The sequence below is a fragment of the Nestor notabilis genome, unplaced genomic scaffold (assembly GCF_000696875.1).
Source record: "Nestor notabilis isolate BGI_N333 unplaced genomic scaffold, ASM69687v1 scaffold595, whole genome shotgun sequence".
Classification (NCBI taxonomy): Eukaryota; Metazoa; Chordata; class Aves; order Psittaciformes; family Psittacidae; genus Nestor; species Nestor notabilis.
Window position 1 is genome coordinate 6054 of NW_009929587.1, and position 23288 is coordinate 29341.

The 23288-nt window shown below is 39.0% G+C and overlaps 1 protein-coding gene across 1 annotated transcript in view; it reads left to right on the forward strand.

Annotated features, from left to right (window-relative positions):
* TTC26 (tetratricopeptide repeat domain 26) overlaps nt 1–23288 on the forward strand; it is a gene marked incomplete at its 5' end in the record, with an annotated part of 32780 nt that overhangs the window by 1422 nt on the left and 8070 nt on the right. Inside the window, 9 exons of the mRNA XM_010015035.1 lie at nt 265–410; nt 3879–4050; nt 4451–4525; nt 5563–5665; nt 6719–6774; nt 8596–8649; nt 9042–9105; nt 16402–16490; nt 22476–22559. Coding sequence (XP_010013337.1) covers nt 265–410; nt 3879–4050; nt 4451–4525; nt 5563–5665; nt 6719–6774; nt 8596–8649; nt 9042–9105; nt 16402–16490; nt 22476–22559 — 843 coding nt within the window. The remainder of the gene's footprint in view (nt 1–264; nt 411–3878; nt 4051–4450; nt 4526–5562; nt 5666–6718; nt 6775–8595; nt 8650–9041; nt 9106–16401; nt 16491–22475; nt 22560–23288) is intronic.

Sequence of the window (23288 nt, forward strand, 5' to 3'; positions counted from 1 at the left end):
GCATGTGATATGTAGTTATGTATAAATCATGCTTTAAAGGAAAATGTCTACTTAGTTTTTAGCCTCACATCTATCTAGTTTTAACTGGTCTGCCTTCTCTAATGTTTGCTTTCTCCACTGGTCAAATTAACTTTAAAATAACAGAGGTTTTCCAGATGTTTAGTATTAATCACCTGCTGTTTGCCAGCAAGAATGAAACTAATCCAGCTAATTAAAATGTTTTTCTCACTGAACTCTTCTGAGAATATGTCACACTCTTTTTAGTTCAGTGATGAGAAGAAACTGATGAGCTCTCACCAGAATCTGCAAGACATTACAGAAGATCAGCTTAGCTTGGCATCTATCCACTACATGCGGTCCCACTACCAAGAAGCTATTGATATCTACAAACGCATTCTTCTTGATAATCGGTAGGCACCTCTACTCTGAACCTTATTGCTATTTCTCTGATGCTGTTGGTATTTGAATTCTATTTACTGCTTGGTTTCTGAAAGTAGGAAATTTTTCCAATTACTTTGTCCCTTTCCCACCACAAAATGCGCACAAGTTGCATCACCCTCAGTATTGTTCATTGTAAAGCATTATTGAAAAATATAGGTTTTGAAAAAGTCTGCTCTCTGTTGCTTTCTTTAAGAGATACTTTTTGTAATTAATTCTGAGATTTATTTTATATTATTTCATTTTGTTACTTACTTCTTCTGAAATGATATATGGTTATGTACCTGCTTTGTCTTTTTCTTTCCCCCCTCTGATAGCCAGTCTCGTGACCCTTGTTTGTGGTTACTGACTTCTCCTTCGCCTCTTAGCTTTTCTAAGAAGGGTTCAGTTCTTAGTTTTTATGTAGAGAGTTCATTGTATTTTTTTAAGTCTGAAATTCTTTCAATTTCTATATATCATAGAATCATAGAATGGTTTGGGTTGGAAAGGACCTTAAAATCATCTAGTTCCAACCCCCTCTGCCATGGGCAGGGACACCTCACACTAGGCCATGTTCCCCAACCTGGCCTTGAACACTGCCAGGGATGGAGCATTTACCACTTTTTTGGGCAACCTGTTCTAGTATCTCACCCTTCTTCTTAGATCTAACCTGACCTTCCCCTGTTTAAGTTTAAATGCATTATCCCTTTTCCTGCTATGACACTTGCTGATGTTTTTCCTATCATATTCTGCAAGTTTTTAATTTGGAATTTAACGAGTAGCAAATTGAACTCTTAAGTGGCTGAAATAATTGTTTAGTAAAACAGAAACTGCTGTCCCAGGATACATAGCTATCTTTTGTCCTTTTGAATGCTTTAAAGAAGTCCATGATAATGTATGCATATATGTCACATAATGCTCAGGGAAGAGATTTTTAACTTCCAAGTCCCATAGAAGCAAGCACTCAAAGCTAAACAGGTAACCTTCATAACAGTTACACTGTTATTGTTTCCACAGATGCCTGTCTACCTTCTGTGTCTAGTTCTTCTGGCTTGATAGCTTGTAATTGCAAGGATTTTTTGAAATAATTGTATTTGATATAAGATAATAAGATCCATTAAAATATTTTCAAACTATTTTGTGCATATTAAATGTATTTGCATAGAAGATCCTGTTCTGTCAGGCCAAATACAGTGCTCGGCTTCTGTGCGTTTTCTTAGTGTGAAGTTGCCACCGTTTCCCCAATTTGCAAATCAAAAACTTTATAGGTAATTCTTTAAAGCTGCAGTAGCTGCCATTGAAAAAACTAATGCAAATCTGGATCTGTGCAATCTTAACTGACAGCTAGAGCTCTAATAACTAAACATTTCTCAGAAACCCCAGTTTAGGCTCTTCAGAAGGGGTAGGCAAAGAAAAAGAGGTGGTAGGGTTGCATTGTATGTCGGGGAGTGCACTGACTACCTTGAACTCGATGTTGTGAATGAGAAGGCTGAATATGTTTGGGTGAAGATCATGGAGAAGGCCAACCAAGCTGATATCCTGGTAGAAGTCTTTAATAGACCACCCAGCCAGGATGGAGCTACAGATGAAGTGTTCTTCAAACAACTGCAAGAAGTTTCACGATCGCTTGCCCTTGTTCTCATGGGGACTTCAACCTACCAGATGTCTGCTGGAAGTACAACACAGAAGAGAAGAAATAATCCAGAAGGTTCTTGGGGGGTGTGGAAGATAACTTCCTAACCCAGTTGGTTACTGAGCCAACTAGGGGAGATGCCTGACTGGATTTGCTGTTCACAAACACAGAAGGCCTGATGGGTGATGTGATGGTTAGAGGCCATCTTGGGCAAAGTGATCGCAAAATGATTGAATTTTCAATCCTTGGGGAAGTCAGGAAGAAGGTCAGCAAAACCTTCACCTTCAGCTTCCAGAGAGCTGGCTTCGGCCTGTTTAGGATGCTGGTTGGCAGAATTCCTTGGGAAACATTACTGAAGGACAAAGGAGTCCAGGAAGGCTAGATGCTCTTCAAGAATGAAATCCTTAAGGTGCAGGAGCAGGTGGTCCTTATGTGCTGAAAATCAAACTGGTGAGGAAGGCTGAACAGGGAGATATTGCTAGAACTCAGGAAAAAAAAAAAAAGAGAATTTATCACCTGTGGAATAAGGGACAGTTACCCCATGAAGAGTATAAGGATATTGTTAGATTATGTAGAGAAAAATTAGAAAGGCAGAAGCACAGGTGGAACTAAATCTGGCCACTGCCATAGAAGATGATAAAGCATGGCCTGGACAGGTGGGTTCTTCGCTGGGTTGGAAACTAGCTGGATGGCCAAGCCCAAAGAGTGGTGGTAAATGGCATCACATCTAGTTGGTTACCAGTCACTAGTGGTGTCCCTCGGGCTCGATGTTAGGGACAGTGTTGTTTAATATCTTCATTGATGGTCTGGATGAGGGGAACAAGGGCACCCTTAGTAAATTTGCAGGCAACACTAAGTTCGGTGGGACTGTTGATCTGCAGAAGGCAGATCTGCAGAAGGCTCTGCAGAGGGATATGGACAGGCTGGATCAATTGGGCTGTGGCCAATGGTATGGGGTCCAACAAGGCAAAGTGCCGGGTCCTGCATTTGGGCCACAACAACCCTCCTGGGGAAGAGTGGCTGGAAAGCTGCTCATGGAAAAGGACCTGGGGGTGCTGTTTGACTGCTGCTGAACATGAGCCGGCTTGTGCCCAGGCAGCCAAGGCCAACAGCATCCTGACCTGATTCAGCAATAGATTGGCCAGCAGGACCAGTACAGTGATTGTCCCCCTGTACTTGGCATTGGTGAGGTTGCACCTCAAATCCTATGTTCTGTTCCCGGCCCCTCACTGAAAGAAAGACATTGAGGTGCTGGAGTGGGTCCAGAGAAGGGCAACAAAGCTGGTGAAGGGTCTGGAGAATAAGTCTTACGAGGAATGGCTGAGGGAACTGGGGTTATTTAGTCTGCAGAAGAGAAGGCTCGGGGAGACCTTACCGCTATCTACAACTGCCTGAAAGGAGGTTGTAGTGAGGTGGGGGATTGGTCTCTCCACCCAAGTAACAAGCCAGAGGACAAGATGAAACAGCCTAAAGCTGAGGGTAGGTTTAGACTAGATATTAGGAAAAATTTCTTCACCAAAAGGGTGGTCAGGCATTGGAACAGGCTGCCCAGCAAAGTGGTAGAGTCACTGTCCCTGGAAGTGTTCACAAACCGTGTAGATGAGGCCCTAAGTGATATGGTTTAGTGGTGGTCTAGGCAGTCCTGGGGTAATGGTTGGACTTGATGATCTTAAAGGTCTTTTCCAACCTACCTGACTCGATGATTCTGTGATTTGACATGCTTGTAAAAGATGTATAGACATGTGAGAGCTTTATGACTGATTTTAATGTTCTGTAGTATAGCTTTCTTGTGGAATTTAAATGTTCTCTTTAATCCTCTTTCACACAGGGAATACCTGGCCCTGAATGTATATGTGGCCCTATGCTATTACAAACTGGATTACTACGATGTATCACAGGAAGTGCTAGCTGTTTATCTTCAGCAAGTTCCTGACAGCACCATTGCTCTTAACCTTAAGGCTTGTAACCATTTCCGCCTTTACAATGGGAAGGCGGCTGAGGTATCTATTGGACAGCCCTTCAGTTCACTTTTAGCTTAGTTCAAGATTCTGTACGGATTATTTTTTATTTTCCCTTATCTGTCTTAATCAGTAATGTTGATAGGGGTCTTTATTTTGTCATTGTGTCCTTCTCTTAGGAATGTCACCTCTGCCAGTTTTCCTGGTGTTAAGCCATCTGTCCACATGTGTGCGCAGTAGTCTTAGACTTTTCCTACTTATGACCTTGTGTCTATATGTATTACCCAATTGCTAAAACATCACATAGAACTGGGAAGGCAAAAACCTTCCAGTGATCCAGCACTGCTGGGGATGTCTTTCTGTCAGGCTCATATGAAGCTCCATTCATGCTTGTGTGCTTTTCTGTTTTCTTGTTAAAATTTTGGAATATATAAAATTCCAGGCAGAGCTCAAGAACTTGACAGAGAGTGCTTCATCATCATTTGAGTTTGGCAAGGAGCTCATTAAGCACAATCTGGTGAGTAATGTATTTTTTGGATTCATTATGAACTGCACTCCTTTGTAGAGCTTTTCTTCATGATTCATAAAATGGAATATTTTGGGACTTGCAGACCCAATTGAATCTCTGCTGCCATGTAAATCCTACTCCAGACATCCTACCTGTATAATCAGTGCACCATCAAGTGTATTTTTTATCCATAGCATTTTTCCTGTCAGTTTGAATCTGTGTCAAGAAAATAATAATGCTGTTGTTTTTAACCCCGAAGGCATATTAAAGTAATTTATGTTCTGTAATAATACCTTTGCAAGATATTTTGTGGAGCCCAGTCAATAAGGACACTGTATAAACAAGTCAGAATGCATGACCCTGAACTCTTAGTACGAAAACAACGTGAGTTGAATTAAGATGAGTGGAATTAAGATAACTCAGAGAAAATGGTCTTCATCCTAAAAGTACTTAAGAAGGAGTTGTCGGGAAAAAGCTGCTGATAAAAGCCAAAATACTTGTGTGTTCTGCAGTTAAAAAGTCACTAATCACCTGTTAATTTTCCCTGCAGTGGTATTATTTCTTTGTAACAGTAGATTGCTTTTATTTAAGGATGAGGAGTTGCTTGCATTGTCTTTTTTCAAGAGTAGTCACAACAAGCTAACACGTTTTTCCCCAAGAGTTTAAACTGCTTTCCAACTGAGTTTTTGTAAGTTAACATTATTTATTTTGAATTTCGGTCTTTTTGCCAGTGGTTTACTGAAAAAGTATGTTAGATGACAATACTATTCTTTAAAATCTTTGATATATAATGTGTCACTGCTTTGAGTTGCTAAAAGCTAGAATAAGTTATTCTTTACTGTTGGATTAAATACTTCATATTCTTCAGAATAAAGATTGTCACACAGCATAATTCTGCAGTTATATTAAAGCAGGGATTATGCTAATTTGAGTACCACTGCTCTTTTCTATTGTTAATATAGGAATTTAAGGATTAATTTCCTTGAATTAAGAGATCATAGACAAGGTTTTGTTAACAGTTATAAATATGCTGCTTTTCTCTGCAGGTGGTGTTCCGAGGAGGAGAAGGGGCATTGCAGGTCCTGCCTCCTCTGGTTGATGTTATTCCTGAGGCAAGACTGAATCTTGTGATTTACTATCTCCGGCAAGGTAAATAACACCTTCCTCTGGCTCTTCCATAGCTTCAGGGATGATCTCAACTGACTATTCAATGAAATGCTTTTTTTTTTCCTTTGTGGTAAAACGCAATTTGTTTCATTTTCTGTTCCTCTGGAAAATAATGATCTAAGAGCTCCCATGGCTTGTAGGGAAGGTCTTTCACTTCTTGTGAAAGAAGTGGATTAAATCTAATTCAGCAGAGTATTGGGGGCTCTTGGGTTGCAAAAGATGGCTATAGGGATGATGGTGTTTATATATTTATAGTGAGAGTTACACTACTTACACTATTTCTGTAAATATGGCACAAATATTGCCTTAAGTCACCCTGGAGTACTGTCCCCACAGTGTATGGATGGTATGTACTAGCAAAAAATAGTTTTGCTTGATGAAGCTGGTACAATGCTGTATTAACAAAATTTTGACAATAAAAAGGGCATCTTCACTAGGTTGGTTTATGAAGCTGACCATAGTGCCGACATCTTTTTTGATTTAGGTGTTCAGGATCTTTTCAGTTTACTTGTTTCTTGGGTGGAAGGAAGTTGTTTATTGAATTTAAACTTTACATTTAAACTTCTACACTAGTACTGCTTTTTGCTTATTAGAATTGAGGTCAGGTAAGAGCTGCTAGATAAATTTTGAAATATTGACAAGGAGTGAAGATGAAGTTTACGTCCAGATTCATATTACCCTATCCTCCTCAAGGGGTAAATAAGTATGAGAAAAGACAAGAAGATGAAGGATTTATTATCTTGACCTTGTACTGTTGAGAAGGCAGCCACTGCATAATGAACAAGGGGGGCAAGTCATGTCTACTAGGAAAATTGTAGTAATAAAGAAGCTATTACTCACTCCATGTTTGTTGAGTTCTAGAAAACCATCACCATTGTGATATAAATCCACAGTGATTTATAGTTACCTTTCTCCTCCTGTCTGAATGCTTTATTTCTTAGTTTGTGACTATTGGGGTATGGTGTAGAGAATGAGTGACTTGTTTTAATACAGTGTGCTATGGGTTGTCATGCATTCTAATGTTTGGTATTTCAGATGATGTGCAGGAGGCTTATAACCTGATTAAGGACTTGGAACCTACAGCTCCACAGGTAGTTGGAAACTGGTGTCATGGTACATAAAGACCGAGGTTATAAACTGGTATGAAATCTGCCACATACAAAACTGATATTGTGAGGACAGCTTGTCCCATTCCCACTCCTAAAACTCTTGTGTTTTCCATCTTTACCAACAATAGACTTAATGTGCATGCATAAATTATATATGTGCATATATGAATACTTAGGATGTTTATTAGTTGTACCACTTGGGGTTAACTAAGAATACAGCTCTGTTGTGTGCAGACTTGATTCTGGGGAGTTGACCATTAGTGCATAGATGAAAACCCTCTTCCAACTATAGCTACTTGTCACTTATGCCCTGCTGATGGTTACCATCCCTCTGACCTGCTAGCTTAGATGCTTATGTGGATTGTCCTCAAGCCATTTCTGTAAAAATTAGCTAGATTAGATTAAATGGTTTTAATAACAGGTCTTTTCTAATCCCATCTCACTTTGGCTGCAACGAGTGCAAACTGGAGTGTCCTTTGGCTGCTACTGTAATTTTCTTCTGTGGCTGTTCCAACGTCTTTAGTCTCTGATTTATTCCTCTTGGCAGTTTATTTTCCAAAGGTCACATAGCTGGGCATGAAAGGGACCTTTCATGAGTCTGTGTGAGGATTAGATTGAGGGGAGGGGAAAGGAAAACCTCAAGAACACAGATCTGGTGATTCTGTGCTGCGGAGTGTCTTCTGCTGTTGCTTTCTACTTCTTGCATTTTTTAGTGTAGCAAGACTTATTTGAACAGTTTTTGGCATCTATTGGTCCTTTAGCCTCTGTTTCCGATATACATGCCTAATACACGTAACACAAGCATCATTCTTGGTCACATTTTGAAACTAGAATCTTTGTGCTTTTTTTCTCCCCATTTTCTCACACTCGGAAGGAACTCCTCACTAAGACTTGCAAAACTACTTGTATATACTTCTTCAGTTCTTAAATTTCTTGTTTGTCGTGACACCTGTAGGATAATAATTTCACATCTGTAAGACAGTTGGTAAGAGTGCTAAAATGATTACTTAGCATGCTGCCTAGTACTCTCAGATTATTTATTTGCACTCCATTGTTGGTCTATGTAAGTGTCTTTTTCTCTTTTTCCATCTTTACATCTGTAACAGTGCTGGCCAGGTTTATCAAGAGTACCTACTAAAGCAGGTTTATAGATATAACTCTTAATTAAAATATTTTAATAAGACAAATGAGTCTGTTACATGCTCAGAAAATCTTGTTTAGAGAAGAATTAAACTGTAGTTGTATCTCATAGTAGAGCCGACAGGATACTCTAATCCTGTTCCTAATTTCAGTAGAGTACATGACCATAGAGCACAAACTTCATGACATTTTTGCTCTGATGAAAAATAAAATGTATTTTGGAGCAAGGATGTTAGTGCTTATACTTAACCAATATGCATACTTGAAGTGAGATCTGTGTATTACTATAACAATATAGCACTTAATATTCTTGGTTATATGATGGTGAAGAGGGCATGATGGTGTGTTACGGTGTTTCTTCTGGTGCATTGTCTTTGAGCATAAGACTTACCAGAAACCACGTTACACCTTTGCATCCCACATACTTAGCAGAAGTGACTAACCAGTGAGTAGAATGCATTTTTGGGGGTAACTTTGTCCTACTGTGCTGAAGCACCGTCACAGTATCATAGTAACCAGCTACCTATTAAACTGATTTGGGATAGAGTTGAATTTAGACAGAAAATATGTACATATAGGCTCTTAACTTGTCTCCTGAAATCTTCACCTTGTCCTTTCTGATGCTTTTAATCTTTTTATTTATTATTTTTTTTTTCTTTTCAGGAGTACATCCTCAAAGGAGTGGTAAATGCAGCAGTTGGACAAGAAATGGGCTTGGTAGGTGAAGCCCATGAGATTCTCCAACTTTTCCAACAGCAGAATATGAACAGATCTGTAGGGACTGGAATGGGGTGAAAGAGACATTCATTTAATTGCAGGATCTCTGAGTCTCTTAATCTTCTTCTGTATAGTACTCAGTCTAAAATGAATGAAATGCAAATCTCTGTTGCTAGTCCTGCCAATAAATGAAGATGAATTCGGCTTTTCTGTCCTGCTTCCAAAAAGCCTGTTTTCCTTCTAGGCACAGTGATACATTTACCTTTTCTGTCTTCACTTCAGCCCTGGTTCGTCTGTTAGTTGCTCCCCATCTGTTCCTCAGAGTTATTTTCACTGTGTATTGTAGCATCAACTCTGGAACTCATGTTGAATTTTTTTTTTTGGTCTCCCAGAGAGATCATCTGAAAATTGCTCAGCAGTTCTTCCAGTTGGTGGGTGAATCAGCCAGCGAATGTGGTATGTTTGAAATGTTCTTTCTCCATTATGTAATCCTTCTTACAGTATCCAAATATATACCATCATATCTTTGTCTAACTGCTGACTGTTAGCGTGACACTTGCTAGGTATTTTGTTGCTATAGTGTAACAGTCTAACATATATTTGAAAACAAATTTGCAAGCTTAAATTAGCAGGCTCAATTGATTCTAAAGCTTACTGCATGAATTTGGCTGGAAAAGAGGCAATACTGCAAGCTGCTAGGCTTCACTGATAGACGCTATGGCAATTTGCCTTTGACTAATAATCCCCATTACAGAAACAGAAAACAGCATAATTAGAGGAAGCGTGTGGCTGAAACCTCACAGGTACAAATCAAGGACTGCTAGTGAATGCCTATCTAGTGCATAGTGTGCTAGTACAGAGTGTGCCCTGGAACTGAGGATGATAAAAATGTAAAGAGGAATTGGACTACAGAGAGAAACGGAGGGTCTGGGACTAACTCCTTGGTTGAATTAAAAAAACAAACAAACAAACAAAACAAAACTTAACAACAAAATCAATATATTTTTGATGTTTACTTATTCAATAATAGACCAAAACAAGACTTTGTTTTCCCTTCCCCTTGTCAAAGTAAAACCAAAATCCCAAATAAAAAGACAGTAGGTGGAGCACAGAAATTCAGCCAAAATGGCGGTTCCATGATAAGCATTGTCACTAGGACTGTTTCTTTACGTGGATAACTTATGCATGTTTACAGTGCAGAGAGCTTATAGTCCTCAGAGACAGAATGCTGTCTCCTGTGTCTATGGTGACTAAAGAGAAGGAGCCCAAGAAGCAGAGCGGCAGCACTGATGAAACTTTCAGAAATACTGTTGAGCCATTATGTTCCTCTTGCAGCCCTTATACTGTTGAGATCATGCAGCAGAGCCCTTCACGTTGGAAGGCTGGAAGTGATTCCATAGATGAGGTTTGTCTAACACATTCCTTTTGCATTGAGGCTTTCCCTTTGGAGTTGGGGTCGCAGTTAACAGAAAGTAGCAGTATGAACTGCAGTAGTGAAGAACTCAGTGGGCATATAGCTAACTGGGTTTGTGATGCCAGTGAAGTCACGGTGTGACTGATAAAGTGGTGGCAGACCTCTTAAAGCCCATAACAGTCGTGCAGGTGTTATGAGTGACTGTAGCACACATGTATAAAAATAACGCAGAGATAGCCTGAGAAGAGATATCCTGAAAATATGTGTAGTGAAGATGTAGCCCAAACCCAAAATTGAAATTATTAGGAAGCTTAAAGACTTAGTTTTGTTGTGAAATATTTTGAAACCCATATGCAAAAAAAGAGAGAGGCTGAGACTTGAGGCATGGTTGAGGGGAAGAGAAGGGAAAAAAAAGAATAAAAGAGCAGAAATGTAGTTCAATTAAGAAGGTGGGCTAAATGGGAAAAAATGAGCTTAGGGGAAGGATCAGTTCCAACTAAAGGTAAGTGGAAACATTGGTTTCCACTGCAAGCATCTTACAGGCTGGGTACTTCCATGTAAAAACTGCTTTGTCATCTTTTTAAAAACCTGTGGGAAAAAGCTGACGTACAGAAGAGCACACAGTTCAAAGTAACTCCTCCTTTAAAGGTGAAATAGTGTGGGGGCTTTTTTATCTTCAAATAAAGGACAGGTGGAGGTAAACAAACTGTATACAGGAAATAGAAGACACAGAGCTCACTTTAGATAGGACAAAACAAAAAGCAAACACAGGAAGACCAAATATGTAATTATTGGATGTTTTAAAAGAAGATGAATAAAGTAGAATGTCTGGATTTAGAAGAGAAAGGTATAAACCTAAAATAATTTTTAAATGTGATAGGAGGAATGTAACATGTAGGATATTGTTCCTATTTAATCTACAGTGCAGTATTACTAAATAGATGATGCCAGTGGAGAAGTGGTTCTAAATGTTATAGAAACCTTCTCTCAGAGTAAAGTAAATATATTTTCTTTATCAGTGAGTAACATGTAATTGTTTTAAATCACATGCTCAAATAGGAGAGTTATCATATTGAGGCTAAATTATTCACCAGCCAACCTGGATGGGAACAGTGACTGGCATGTTAAAGAGGTTAGAGATTTTATATAGAAAGATAATTAAATAATTGGTGAAGACTTCTATTCTGCCCATATTGACCTAGTAAATGCAATGACATAGCATGATATAGAGAATTAATTTTTAAATGCTAAGTTTTCATCTTTCTCACACACAAGTGAGCAAGTGACTCTAGACCAATACAGAGATTACATAGAACCTGATTAGAAATTTTATAATGAAAATCCCATTCTGATACAGTGATCTGAGTATAATCAGACTCAAAATCCATGTGTTCGCAAATACCTCAAAAAATTCCCAAAGTACTAATTTCAAGAAAGGAAGCTACATAATAACCTTTCTCATTTCTAACAGAAATTTTTCATTGAAGTAGCAGTGAAAAGGGTAAAATGCACCTGATTTGAACACTTGAAGGAACCTTTTGTTTCTTTAAAGAAAGGGCTTGTATTCATAATTAATGAGGTATAGGAGACAAATAATGACATGACTAGGTTTGCCAATGGTATGAAATTACCCAATGAAGGAAAATTGAAAGCTTTCAGAATGATGAAAGCTGTGGAAGAATATCTGAGGCTGGGTAATAATATGCAAATTAAATTTAGCTTTGATAAATGCAAAGTAGTACATGAGGGGGCAGGACATCTTAAACTGTATTTGCAAAATTATCAGGAAAGTTGAAGAGAATTTTAGCAATTGATGAGGAAAGAGAGAACAAAACAAAATAATTACTGTGTCATTGTACACAGATGTGGTTCCCTTTCTTGAATACTGTCTGCAGTTCTAGTTCTTACATTAAAAAAAAAAAGATAGAACAGGAAAGCATACAATAAAGACAGCAAGGATGATCAGAGAAAGGGGTAGCTTCTTGAACAAGGAGAGATTAAATAAAGCAAGCTACGTGGCCTGGAAAATAATGACTGGGTTTGGTTATGTTCACAATACAGAACATCATAACTGACAGGGAGAAGAGGAATAGAAAAGAGTTAGTTACTGTACCATACAAAAAACAAGGAGCATTGGCATCATGCAAGACAATTAAAACAAAGAGCACGAACTACTTACTACTTTTTCAAATAACACAACTTATTTGACAGAGAATCTTGCAAGAACAAGAAGGTATTTAAAAAAAAAGAAAAGAAAAAGAAAAGCAGGAGAAAAGCCCAGTGGCTGTTTAACACAGTGTTTCAGTGATGATTAGGAAGTCATCAGTGCAGATTGTTGGAAGCTAGGAGAAACTTCAAAGGAAGTGGCAATACATACTGCAACATGTATTACATGTGAAATCAGAATATATTCTTTCTATACCTATATTCTTATTCAGCAAGCTTCTGAACCAGATAGACTTTGGCTCCAATATGATCATTTTTATGTTTTTATGCAACTTAGCATATTAGCCACTATGTTGTATATTTGTGGTCATTTTTGATCTGCTGCCTTCGTTTTGCTGGATTTAGAATTAAGAACAGAATTCTTGCTGTTTGAATATTTGGGCTTTCCCTAAATAGCCAGCCCTGCTCCTGCTATTCAAGCATGTCAGTCATGCTTCAGCACTTCCCACTGGGCCAATCCTTGCAAGGAGCTTGTACCACTAGATTGTCTGTTTAAGATCTTTATCAAGTCACTTAGCTGCTTTGTTATAAAAGTAGGTTGTGTTCACTAAGGTGAGGAAATCCTTTGCTCACAACTGGGTCTACAGGGCTTCTGATTTTAACATGGATTATCAAAAATTAATGGACTAAAATGAAGATGTGGAATATTTTTTCAATAGAAGTTTCTTTCTGACTTGCTCTTGTTAACTGTAGAAATCCCGTGACTACGTTAAGAAAAAAGCTACATCAGACAGTTTAGGAAGAACAGAGTGTAATGCGTTTGTACATGTACACATTTCATCCCATGTTGAAATTTATGTACTTTAGGAGGAGTAGGGACACCCAAATGAAAAAAACCCACCAACCCCAAAATCCCTCAAACCAGGAAGCATTTACAGTGTAGGAGTCAATACTCTCCCTCTAGCAGCAATAAATAACACGCAGAACAGCAGCTTGGTTTACTGGTTTGGGTCTTTTTTTTTAAGTTTCATACAAATTCTTAATCCCAATGACATGAAATAGAACTGGCATTGCAAAGGAGGATATAACTAGATTTTTATAGTTAATTCTCATGCTTTTCTCCCAGTCTCAACGGGGTGGAAAATTAAACAGACTGAGATATTCTGAGATAAGTTAAGGATGAAATGGGGCAAGAGGAACATTAATGAAAGCAAATTAACATCAACATTTCCATTAAGTGCAGTGTTTCTGGGTGCTTAACATAAGTCTTACAAACTATCCTAGAAACACTGGAAGGATAATGGAGGAAAGCACTCCTTTCCTTTTCACTGGTCGTCTTTTAGGACCAAGTGAGACGTATCTGGTTTTGGGTGGGAGGAATGAAACACTTTTCCTGGACTTTGTGCAGTCTTTTCTTTGAGGTGTTCTTAGGTCACCCAAAGTAATTTTTCAAAATGAGAACTTCTTCCTCTTCCTGCATGAGTCACATGGGATGGATTAGAACTATAAAGTTCTAGGGTTTTTGCCAGTAGTAGTATTCATTATTGAGATGTGTGAGATTACGGATGTTCTACTTGTTTTTTTAATGAAATCTTTCACAAAAAATATATGGAGAATGGTATGCTGGGATAGCAGAAGTTTCTCTCAAAATATGGGCATAAGAATAGATACTGAAATTTAAAACTTTCCAATCATACATGGGAAAAGGGTGGTTCTAATACTTTGTTAGTGTGATTCATTTTTTCTGAAAATGTATTCTCAGTTTTAAGCCTTCCTTGCATGTTTTAAAAAAAATTGTTTAAGATAAATTGCTGTGAGTTTATGAACTTCAAAAATTGAACGTGAGAGAAAGGGGGCACTTTTGAGCACAACAACAAAAAGCAAAAAAATGCCAGAGGAATACTGAGGAAAACTCTTTCTGTTATTGCCCTGTCAAGGCTGATATGTGTCATGATATGCCTGCATGTAAAAAAGGACAGATAAATATACAGGCCAGTGTCTGCTCCCAAGAGAACAGTTCATAAATAACCAAATAATTTTCAGTTCTTGGAGAACTTGAATGATGTGGTTCAGACATAGAAAAGGATGGATTGTCTCTACATGGAAATGACAGGACATCCAAGCACAGTATCTCCTAGTGCTAAAAGACAAAAAAATGAGAATATTCTGCTTTGCTTTGAAATACATTTTGAGATCTTATATAGTGCTTTCCAGGAATAATTACTAGGCTACATTATTTAAAGGAATATGTATGATTTTCCAGTGGAATTATATACTTTGTGCTGTGGTATGGCATTAAAATATTGGCCTTCGGATGCATGAAATTTGTATATACAAAAAAAGATATTTTAATTTTCTCGTGTGGATGGATTGATGGTAACTAACTTACAGGAGCAGATTGCTTCAGGACTGTTGGTAGCCTTAGGACCTTACCTCCTGTCATCTTACCAAACTGCACAGAGCAGCATGCTCTCTAATGATCATTTGACATGATGAAGTAGTAATGATTTGACATCACTTGCATCTGTGCCTTCCTAGCTGCTGCTTGAGTTCATCCAACAAAGCAAAGTGCAAGGTCCTACAGCTGGGTCTGGGCAATCCCAGACACAGCTACAGGTTGGGCAGAGAAGTGATTCAAAGTAGCCCTGCGGAGAAGGACTTGGGGGTGTTGGTTGATGAAAACTTGAACGTGAACCAGCTTCAGTGTGCACTCGCAGCCCAGAAACCACCTATGTCGCAGGCTGCATCAAAAGAAGTGTGACCAGCAGGTCAAAGGAGGTGATCCTACTCCTGTGCTCTGTTCTCATGAGACTCCACTTAGAGTATTATGTGCAGTTCTGGTGTCCTCAACATAAGAAGGACATGGAGCTGTTGGAGCAAGTCCAGAGCAGCGCCACAAGGATGATAAGGAGGCTGGAGCACCTCTCGTATGGAGACAGGCTGAGAAAATTGGGGCTGTTCAGCCTGGAGAAGAGAAGCTGTGTGGAGACCTCAGAGCAGCCTTCCAGTATCTGAAGGGGGCCTACATAGGATGCTGGAGAGGAACTCATCATCAGGGACTGCAGCAATAGGACAAGGGGTAATGGGTTTAAACTTAAACAGGGGAAGTTCAGGCTAGGTATAAGGAAGAAGTTCTTTACTGTGAAGGTGGCAAGGCACTGGAAAAGGCTGCCCAAAGAAGTGGTAAATGCTCCATCCCTGGCAGTGTTCAAGGGCAGGTTGGACAGAGCCTTGGGCGACCTGGTCCAGTGTGAGGTGTCCCTGCCCATGGCAGGGAGGTTGGAACTAGGTGATCTTAAGGTCCTTTCTAACCCAAACCATTCTATGATCCATCTCTGACCAATCTCTGCTGGTTGGGTCTAAGAAAAGTTAGTCCCATTAAGCTTACTTTGGAATCTCTAAAAATGTTTTTAAATAGTTCTCGAGTAACAAGCATGCAGTTTCAGGGTAGATGACAGCATAGTATGATGGCAGCAAAGTTTACGATTATATAGTGGCAGCAAAGTTTACTGGCACTTACTGTACTGATATGCCTAATTTATGACTTTACCACTTGTGAGCAATGTGGTAATCCCAAATGCATGGAAGGTAATTTTCATATTCTATTTTTTCACTGAGTGTTTTTCCTGTGTGTGTTTTTTTTCTTTTTTAATAACAATATTTTCAGTGTATCAAGTTTACTTAGTGGAACTCAAATTAAAGTATGTCAAACTTTTTTTATCTAGGATAACTGAAAAGCGTAATTTTAAAGGTTGGACTTGATGATCTTAAAGGGCATTTCCAACCTAGTTGATTCTATGAAAAAAAAAGGCTAACTAGGTTAGAATAACAAACTCAGGTTTTGTATCAAGAGTCCTAAGAGTAAGAATAACTCACAGTAAAATGATGCTATGGAAATCGTGTCATGGAAAAGGCCTGTTACTTAAACAATTTGTCTCTGTAGAATTTACTGTTGAATATAGTCTTGCAATAGTTATGGTATGCTGTAGAGAAAGTTGACAAGATGAACTAATAGTTTTTCTAACCTCTACTATGGTCCTTTGCCTGAAAAGGCAAGCTATGCTATTTTTAGAAGTTAGCTGCTTTCACAGTTGCCAGCAACCTTGGCAGTGATTTTCATTACCATGTGACTTGTAAATTCTACAAATTTGCATTTCTCTTTTGAATTTTAGATACCATTCCAGGAAGACAGTGCATGTCCTCCTACTTCTTTCTTCTTAGACAGTTTGGTAATGTCCTGATTTACCTCAACTCAGTCAAGGTTAGTATTATTATTAAGTATTGGTAGTACTCTAATGCATGGAATGAATACTGATGGAATTAAACTGTACTGTGTGAGACACTATCTGAACATAAAATGATACAGAAACACAACAGTAACAACGAAACACAGGAACAAGTGAGATATAAGCAGTCAGGTACAGCAAATGGCTCAAAATGTAGAAAAGCAGTTTTTAAGGTAGCATTATGCAGCATGGTGGGCATGTTGGTCTCCTCATACTTGCAATTTAATCATTATCAGGCTTTCTGGTAGCATCACAGAAGATGAGGAGGATCATTAAATGAAGACAATGAAAAAAAATTGTGGGTATTTATGGGGTAGTCAGCATGGAGAAAAACCAACCAAACAATGTTTTCTTAAGACTTACCAAATGAGTGATGGAGATTATTGTCACTGGCCATACTGGGGACAACATTTTAATGAACAAGAGTGTGTAAGGAATATAGGACATGAAGGACTCTGAAAGTAGTAATGCTTATATTTTACAGGGAAAGCAGCCACTGAAGAGCTAAGATAGGGCATTATTACCAAAGCAGTGAGCTAAGAACATTATTTTTGCAGAAATAATCTGAGTGGTACCCTTCATGCAATGTTGTGTTTTTCAAAGTAAGCGTTTGACATTTACAACTTAAGTTGATAGCTGCAAAGGTGTTTGCTGTTGTCATAATGCAGCATTATCAGATGACCAATATTCAATGAATAAAATAGGTATAACATGCAGATATCCAGTTATAAATCAGATACGAGGAAAGAGAGAGAGGCTAGAGTGTGATTATAGGGTTACACAATTGGAATTTGTTCCAGTGATTTGAAACGAGAGGTGTAAGAATTCTGTATTTGCTAGGAAGAGGAACAAGTACCTAAAAAGAAATTACTAAGGAGATACACGTGATAAGCAAAATTGCAATGTTCTAAGGTGGGTGGGATCTAAAGGAAAACGTGATTGTAAGGGTAGCAAAAGCAGCTGGTGGATGAAGAATGATGGTGTAGTGTTTTTAAACTTTACCTGAAAAGGCGCCATTGAAGAAGTCCCAAGTGGCTGTAGCCTCTGGACTGGCCCCACTGTGGTGGAATGAAGACGCACACCATCACCACCCCAAATTGCAGTGTGAGAGTAACTGAAGAAAAGGAGAGCTGGAACCTTAACAGTGAGATTTGTTTTGCCTAACCTGAACCATCTAAAAGTCAGATTTCTAAGTTATAACCAATCATCTGGTCTCAGTCTATAGCCAAGGGCGACAGATGGTAATTTCCAGAGGAGAATTCATCCTATATATTTCTTACACTTATCTTAGAATGGAATGAGTCACCCCAGAGAAATGCCTACCTCTTTCCATTTCCTTTAAAAAGTTCTTAAACAACTAGTCCTAACCTGAAAGTTTAAAGTTAAATGTGATTACTCACTACCTCAAAGGTATATGGAAAAGCTTAGAAATGAGAGAGAGTATTGTCTGGGGAAACAAATGGGTTTGTCATAATATCGGAAAGTAAGGCTAGTGTTTGTAAAGAAAAGAGCCAGAAACTAACAAGACACTGAACAGAAACTAAGAGGGTGAAAGCAGGCAATGGAGGGAGCAGAGGTTAGGTCAAAGTCATGAGGCAAGAGAATTGCTACAGGGAGGGGCTTAGATGAGACAGTTCTGCATCTGTGAGGGTATAAAGGAAAGTGTCATAGGAAGGGTTGGAAAGAAAATCTGAAGGGGAAAGGAAAAGCACAGAATACTTGGTGTTATTTTGTAAGATGTTAGTAAGAGCCTATGCAGTGGAAGTATAGGTGGAGAATAGATCTAATATTTAAAAACTGTCTGGAGGGAGGCAGAAATAGTGACAGATACAAGTATGCAAGCCTTCAATCTTGCTCTATTTATCAACTAGAAGAAGGAGCATTCTTACCTTGTCAGATTTGGGAGAAACGATTTTATTATGTGTGCATAGGAGAGGGGAAGGGTTATCTGACTACTTGTGTTTGGGTGTTTTGTTTTAAAAACTTAGGTGTTCTGCTGAAAGTATGCAGAACTACTGTGACACATTATAACATACATATGTGGATCTCAGCTTGCAAGCTGGACTTGTCCACCTACACACACCTTGGCATCAGTAATCATATATCTGTTTTGATTTGACCCATATTTAAGCAAAGATAATAAATTTTTAAATACACTCCCTCAGTTTTCACAGTTGTAATGTGAATGCATTTATAAGGGTGAAACAAAATATTAAACTAAGTAAAAAAAACTGAGTATAAAAAAAAAAGATGCCTTTCATTGCACGGTGGTGTACTCTTCTTTGAAATACTGGCCACTACCCCCTCAAATTCTGAAAGTAAGGTGAATTAGAGAATAACTAGAAATTGAATTATTATCTTAAGAGATATAGAAGATAGATATTATTTGCTATAGAGGGAAGTTAAGAAAATAAAATTATACAAAATGAGAATTAGAATAAACAAGGTGTATTTGAAACCTCCATTTGTATTAGGAGAGGCTGAAAACAAGATACAGCTTGTTGGAATTACAGCAAACTCACAATGTCTTTTCCAAGCAAATGCATTTTGTCCCTCTCAGAACACAGCTGGTTTATGGAACTCATTGTCATAGTTCAAAGCAGGGTTGAGGGTGCAATTTTGGATGGTTTTATAGATTGTATCTAGCAAGTTGCAATACAATTAAGCTGAAGTAAAATACTTATTTGTTAAATTCTTGAAGGGAATCATAAATACTGGTAATTTGAGACATAATGCAGTTGATAAATAGCAAGGACTAAGGACAAAAGTCTTCTGCCTACTACCACTTTCCTTGCATGGTCCTTTTGAAGTAGTTCATCATTCTCAGAATTTTTTAGCTGAGACTAGCCACTGCTCAGACTTACTTAGGTCATTCCCTTTCTCTTGAGGTCCCAGGGATGCAAACAGTTCTTCCTGTACCATCTTACAGGCAAGGTTTAGGTGGCTTTACAGTGACTGTTGTGCTTCATTCACATGAATAAACTGTTTAAGTGGAGCTGTGGACTTGTGAAGACTGTTTGCATTATATTCTCTCAGGAAACAGCACCTTCATTCATGATTGATTAAAACTGCTTTAGGCATGAGAATGTCCCAGAGGATACCTTATTATAAATGTATTGCCAGCTGCCCTGAGGGTGACATAATAACACTGAGGACCAACTGAGAAGACAAGCTAATTCAGGCTCAGCTGAGTTCTAGCCACAACGAATGCTTCACTGTTCAACTGTGTATCTGAGCATCTCATTGAAATGGACATCACTCAGAGCACAGTTAGTTTTGTGATAAGATTGAAGACCAGTAAAAAGACCTCAAAAGAGTGAAGACCAGTACATGTAATGTAGTTTGAAAAACAAACCAAAATGTCTAGTTGCTGTGAATGTGTTGGACTATCAGCAGCACTAGTTCATTTCTACTGGTTTTGGGTTTTGCAGCAGGTCTGGTCTCTAGCAATAATACAGTTAGGATAAAATGACATAGCTTTTGAATTCAGTTGCTGACAGAATTACTTTTCCATTTTAATTAAAAAATACATGGGGGATGTTTGAACAGAAGAATCATAGAATAATATAATGGGTTGGGTGGGAAGGGACCTTAAAGATCATCTAGTTCCAACCCTGCTGCCGTGGGCAGGGATATCTTCCACTAGACCAGGTTGCTCAAGGTCTCACCCAACTTGGCCTTGGAACACTTCCAGGGATGGAGCAACCACAGGTTCTCTGGGCAAACCCGTTCCAGTGTCTGACTACTCCCACAGTGAAGAATTTTTCCTAATATCTAATCTAAATCTCCGCTCTTTGAATTTAAAGCCATTCCCCCATGAAACTATTCTTGCAATAAAAGAAGAAACTATTCATGCAGTAAAACTAGCGTTATGCTCACCAGCTTTGCTTAACCTGGCACTTGTGCTGATTCACATGAAACTGTCATTGAGGAAGAATACAATATCTTGTTGTAGTTCTCATATGGTAAAATCCATTAGTTCCCCCTAAGGGTACTTAAATGTTTTCACAAACTGAGCTTAAGATTCACCTGATTGGTTCATCCTCATCCTTTCACATAGCTTGCTATATTTGCTATAGCTTGCTATATTTGGACCCTAACGTAGACATCTGAGAAAAGGTGGCAACCCCCCACATGTCCTATCAAGGCACTAGCTTGATGTATTTGGGTGGTTGGGATCAATACCCTTTGTTATCTGCCTGTGACAGGGAACAGAAGAAGTTCCTCAAGTGTCCCTACATCATGAAAGAAGATAGAGAGCTCTGGGAAAGGGTTTTATCCCTTGCTTCCCATATCTTTTGTACAGTCCTAACTATGCCTTTTACCTCCTCCTCACTCTTAATGAGGGAACAAAACAGAAGTTTTATCTTCCTACACAAGTTCTGTTTGTTTTATAGATGCTATATAAGGAAAAACATTTCTTTTTGCTGGAGTGGGTCCAGAAGAGGGCAGCAACACTGGTGAGGGGTCTGGAGAATAAGTCTTTTGAGGAACAGCTGAGGGAACTGGGGTTGTTTAGTCTGTAGAACAGAAGGCTTGGGGGGACCTTACTGCTCTCTACAACTACCTGCAAGGAGGACGTAGCAAAGAGATGGCAGGTCTCTTCTCCCAGGTAGCAAGTGATAGGACAAGAGGGAACAACCTCAAGCTGTGCCTAATATCCTATGAAGTTTAGACTGGATATTAGGAAAAATTTCTTCACCAAAAAGGTGATGTGGCATTGGAACAGCCCAGGGAAGTAGTGGAATCGGTGTCCCGGGAAGTGTTCAAAAAAACATGTAGACAAGGCCCTTAGTGACATGGTTTAGGGCCCATTCTTTGCGGGACTTGGCAATTCTGCGGTAACAGTTGGACTGATGATCTTAAAGGTTTTTTCCAACCTAGTTGATTCTGTGATTCTTCCACACACCTTGCTGTTATGCACCCAGGAAGGCTTTTGTTACAGCAATTATACTGCATAAACCACCCTGCTTTTTTCCCATGCTCTTTCATAAGCGCTGCACCTCTGCTCAGCAGGGATCCTCAATTCCATCTGCGCTTGTAGTTGTGGTATTGTGTTCCACCTTGGTCTAACAAGTGCAGCAGTGTAGGACAGTGCTGAATGTAGAACACAGTCAGTTTCTGGTCATCTGGACAATCTGGACATATGACCATGATCAAATCTAAGCTATTTGGGTCAAACCCAAGTATCAGGCTAAGTTATACCTAAAGTTATATTTCTTGTTCTGGCACATACAGCTTTTCAGAAAAGATACAGATCAGCCTGACTTGTCATTAATCAGGTCTGTCCAGTCTAATATTAATGGGAGAGAAAAAACTGGTGTTGCACATCATATAGAGTGTATGTAAGCAAAGCCTGAGCTCAGGGAAGTCCCATCACACCTATTACACACGAAGCAGGTGTGCTGCCTGCCTACAGCCGCTACTGCAGCCCCACCTCCATCATGGATCCAGTGTGTAAGACGTGTCACACAACCAGATCCACAGGATCTCTTGTTGCACCTTGAGAAGTCTTGGAAAAACAAACTGTTCATCTCCTTAAGCCTTTAGGGAGTCAACTACTTATTTACCACCCTAGTGGTGAAATAAGTGCTTGGGAGGTGAAAGACACCATGGCAGCACAGCGTGTCTTCGCATGCCTAAAGTGAAAATTATACCCACAAAGCTGCCACTGCAATTTTGATCTTGGAGCATTCCCCAGACGTCTCATGGTTAATACTGTGGAATGTTCCAGCTGTGTTTGTAGTCACGAATGTAGGATGGAAAGCCAGTCCATAATTTTCTACCCACTGTTTATGAATGTCGTATGTTCATAATGTGGGTTTTTCTTTTTCCTTCCCATTGTCTTGTTATAGTCTAACTCAGATTGGAGAGTGGGGGTATTTTTAATGTTGTTATACCAGGGGAAGAGGGGGTTTGTCTTATTTATTTGGGGTTTGTCTGTGTGGCTTATTTTCCAGAGTTACTTCTACAATGATGACACTTTTAACTTCAACTACGCCCAAGCCAAAGCTGCCACAGGATGTTTTAGTGAGGCTGAAGAGGTATGCATTTATTTTCTTTAAAAAACAGTGGAAAGATTTCCCACGTACTTTCCTTTTTCCTTAATTTTTTCCCTCTAGATCTTCATGTTGGTTGAAAATAAGCAGGTTGTGTGGAATATCATCTTCCCCTTTTTAGATGAAGTGAAATTCTCAGTGAACACCATTCAGAAAAGATTATCTTCCTAATCTTGTAATGTGAGCTATACAGGAAGCCATGCTGCTTGTGGTGCATCGCAAGAGCGCTTGCAACTATCTCTAATTGATCAAAGAATGCCCTCTTAATCAGATTTCCTACGCTTCGTCTGGGATCCCAGGCAGTCTTATTGTTCAGGCTGACTAGGGCATGCTGAGTAAAAGACATCAAATAGCTATGAGCTTCTAGGTGTCCCTAGAAAATAATGTCAAATAAATAAATAAATTTCTTCCTGTGGGAGATTTGGGAGGAAATGAGGAAGTGCTCACTATCTTATTCAGCAGCATCCAGACGCAGCTGGAAGAGATTAACTTCTACACACAGCATTTTTTGTGCCTATGTGCACTAGAAACTTAATTACAACTAAAATATGCAAAAGCAAATAGCTATTATGAAGATGGAAGCAACATTTTTCGCAAGACCAGAAAAAAGACAAGCCAGAAAAAAACCCCAACAAAACAATCATGTAGTCAAAAGTGAATCATACAGGGGGGGGTTTGTTTGGTTTGGGGTTTGGGTTTCTATCGTTGGGTTGG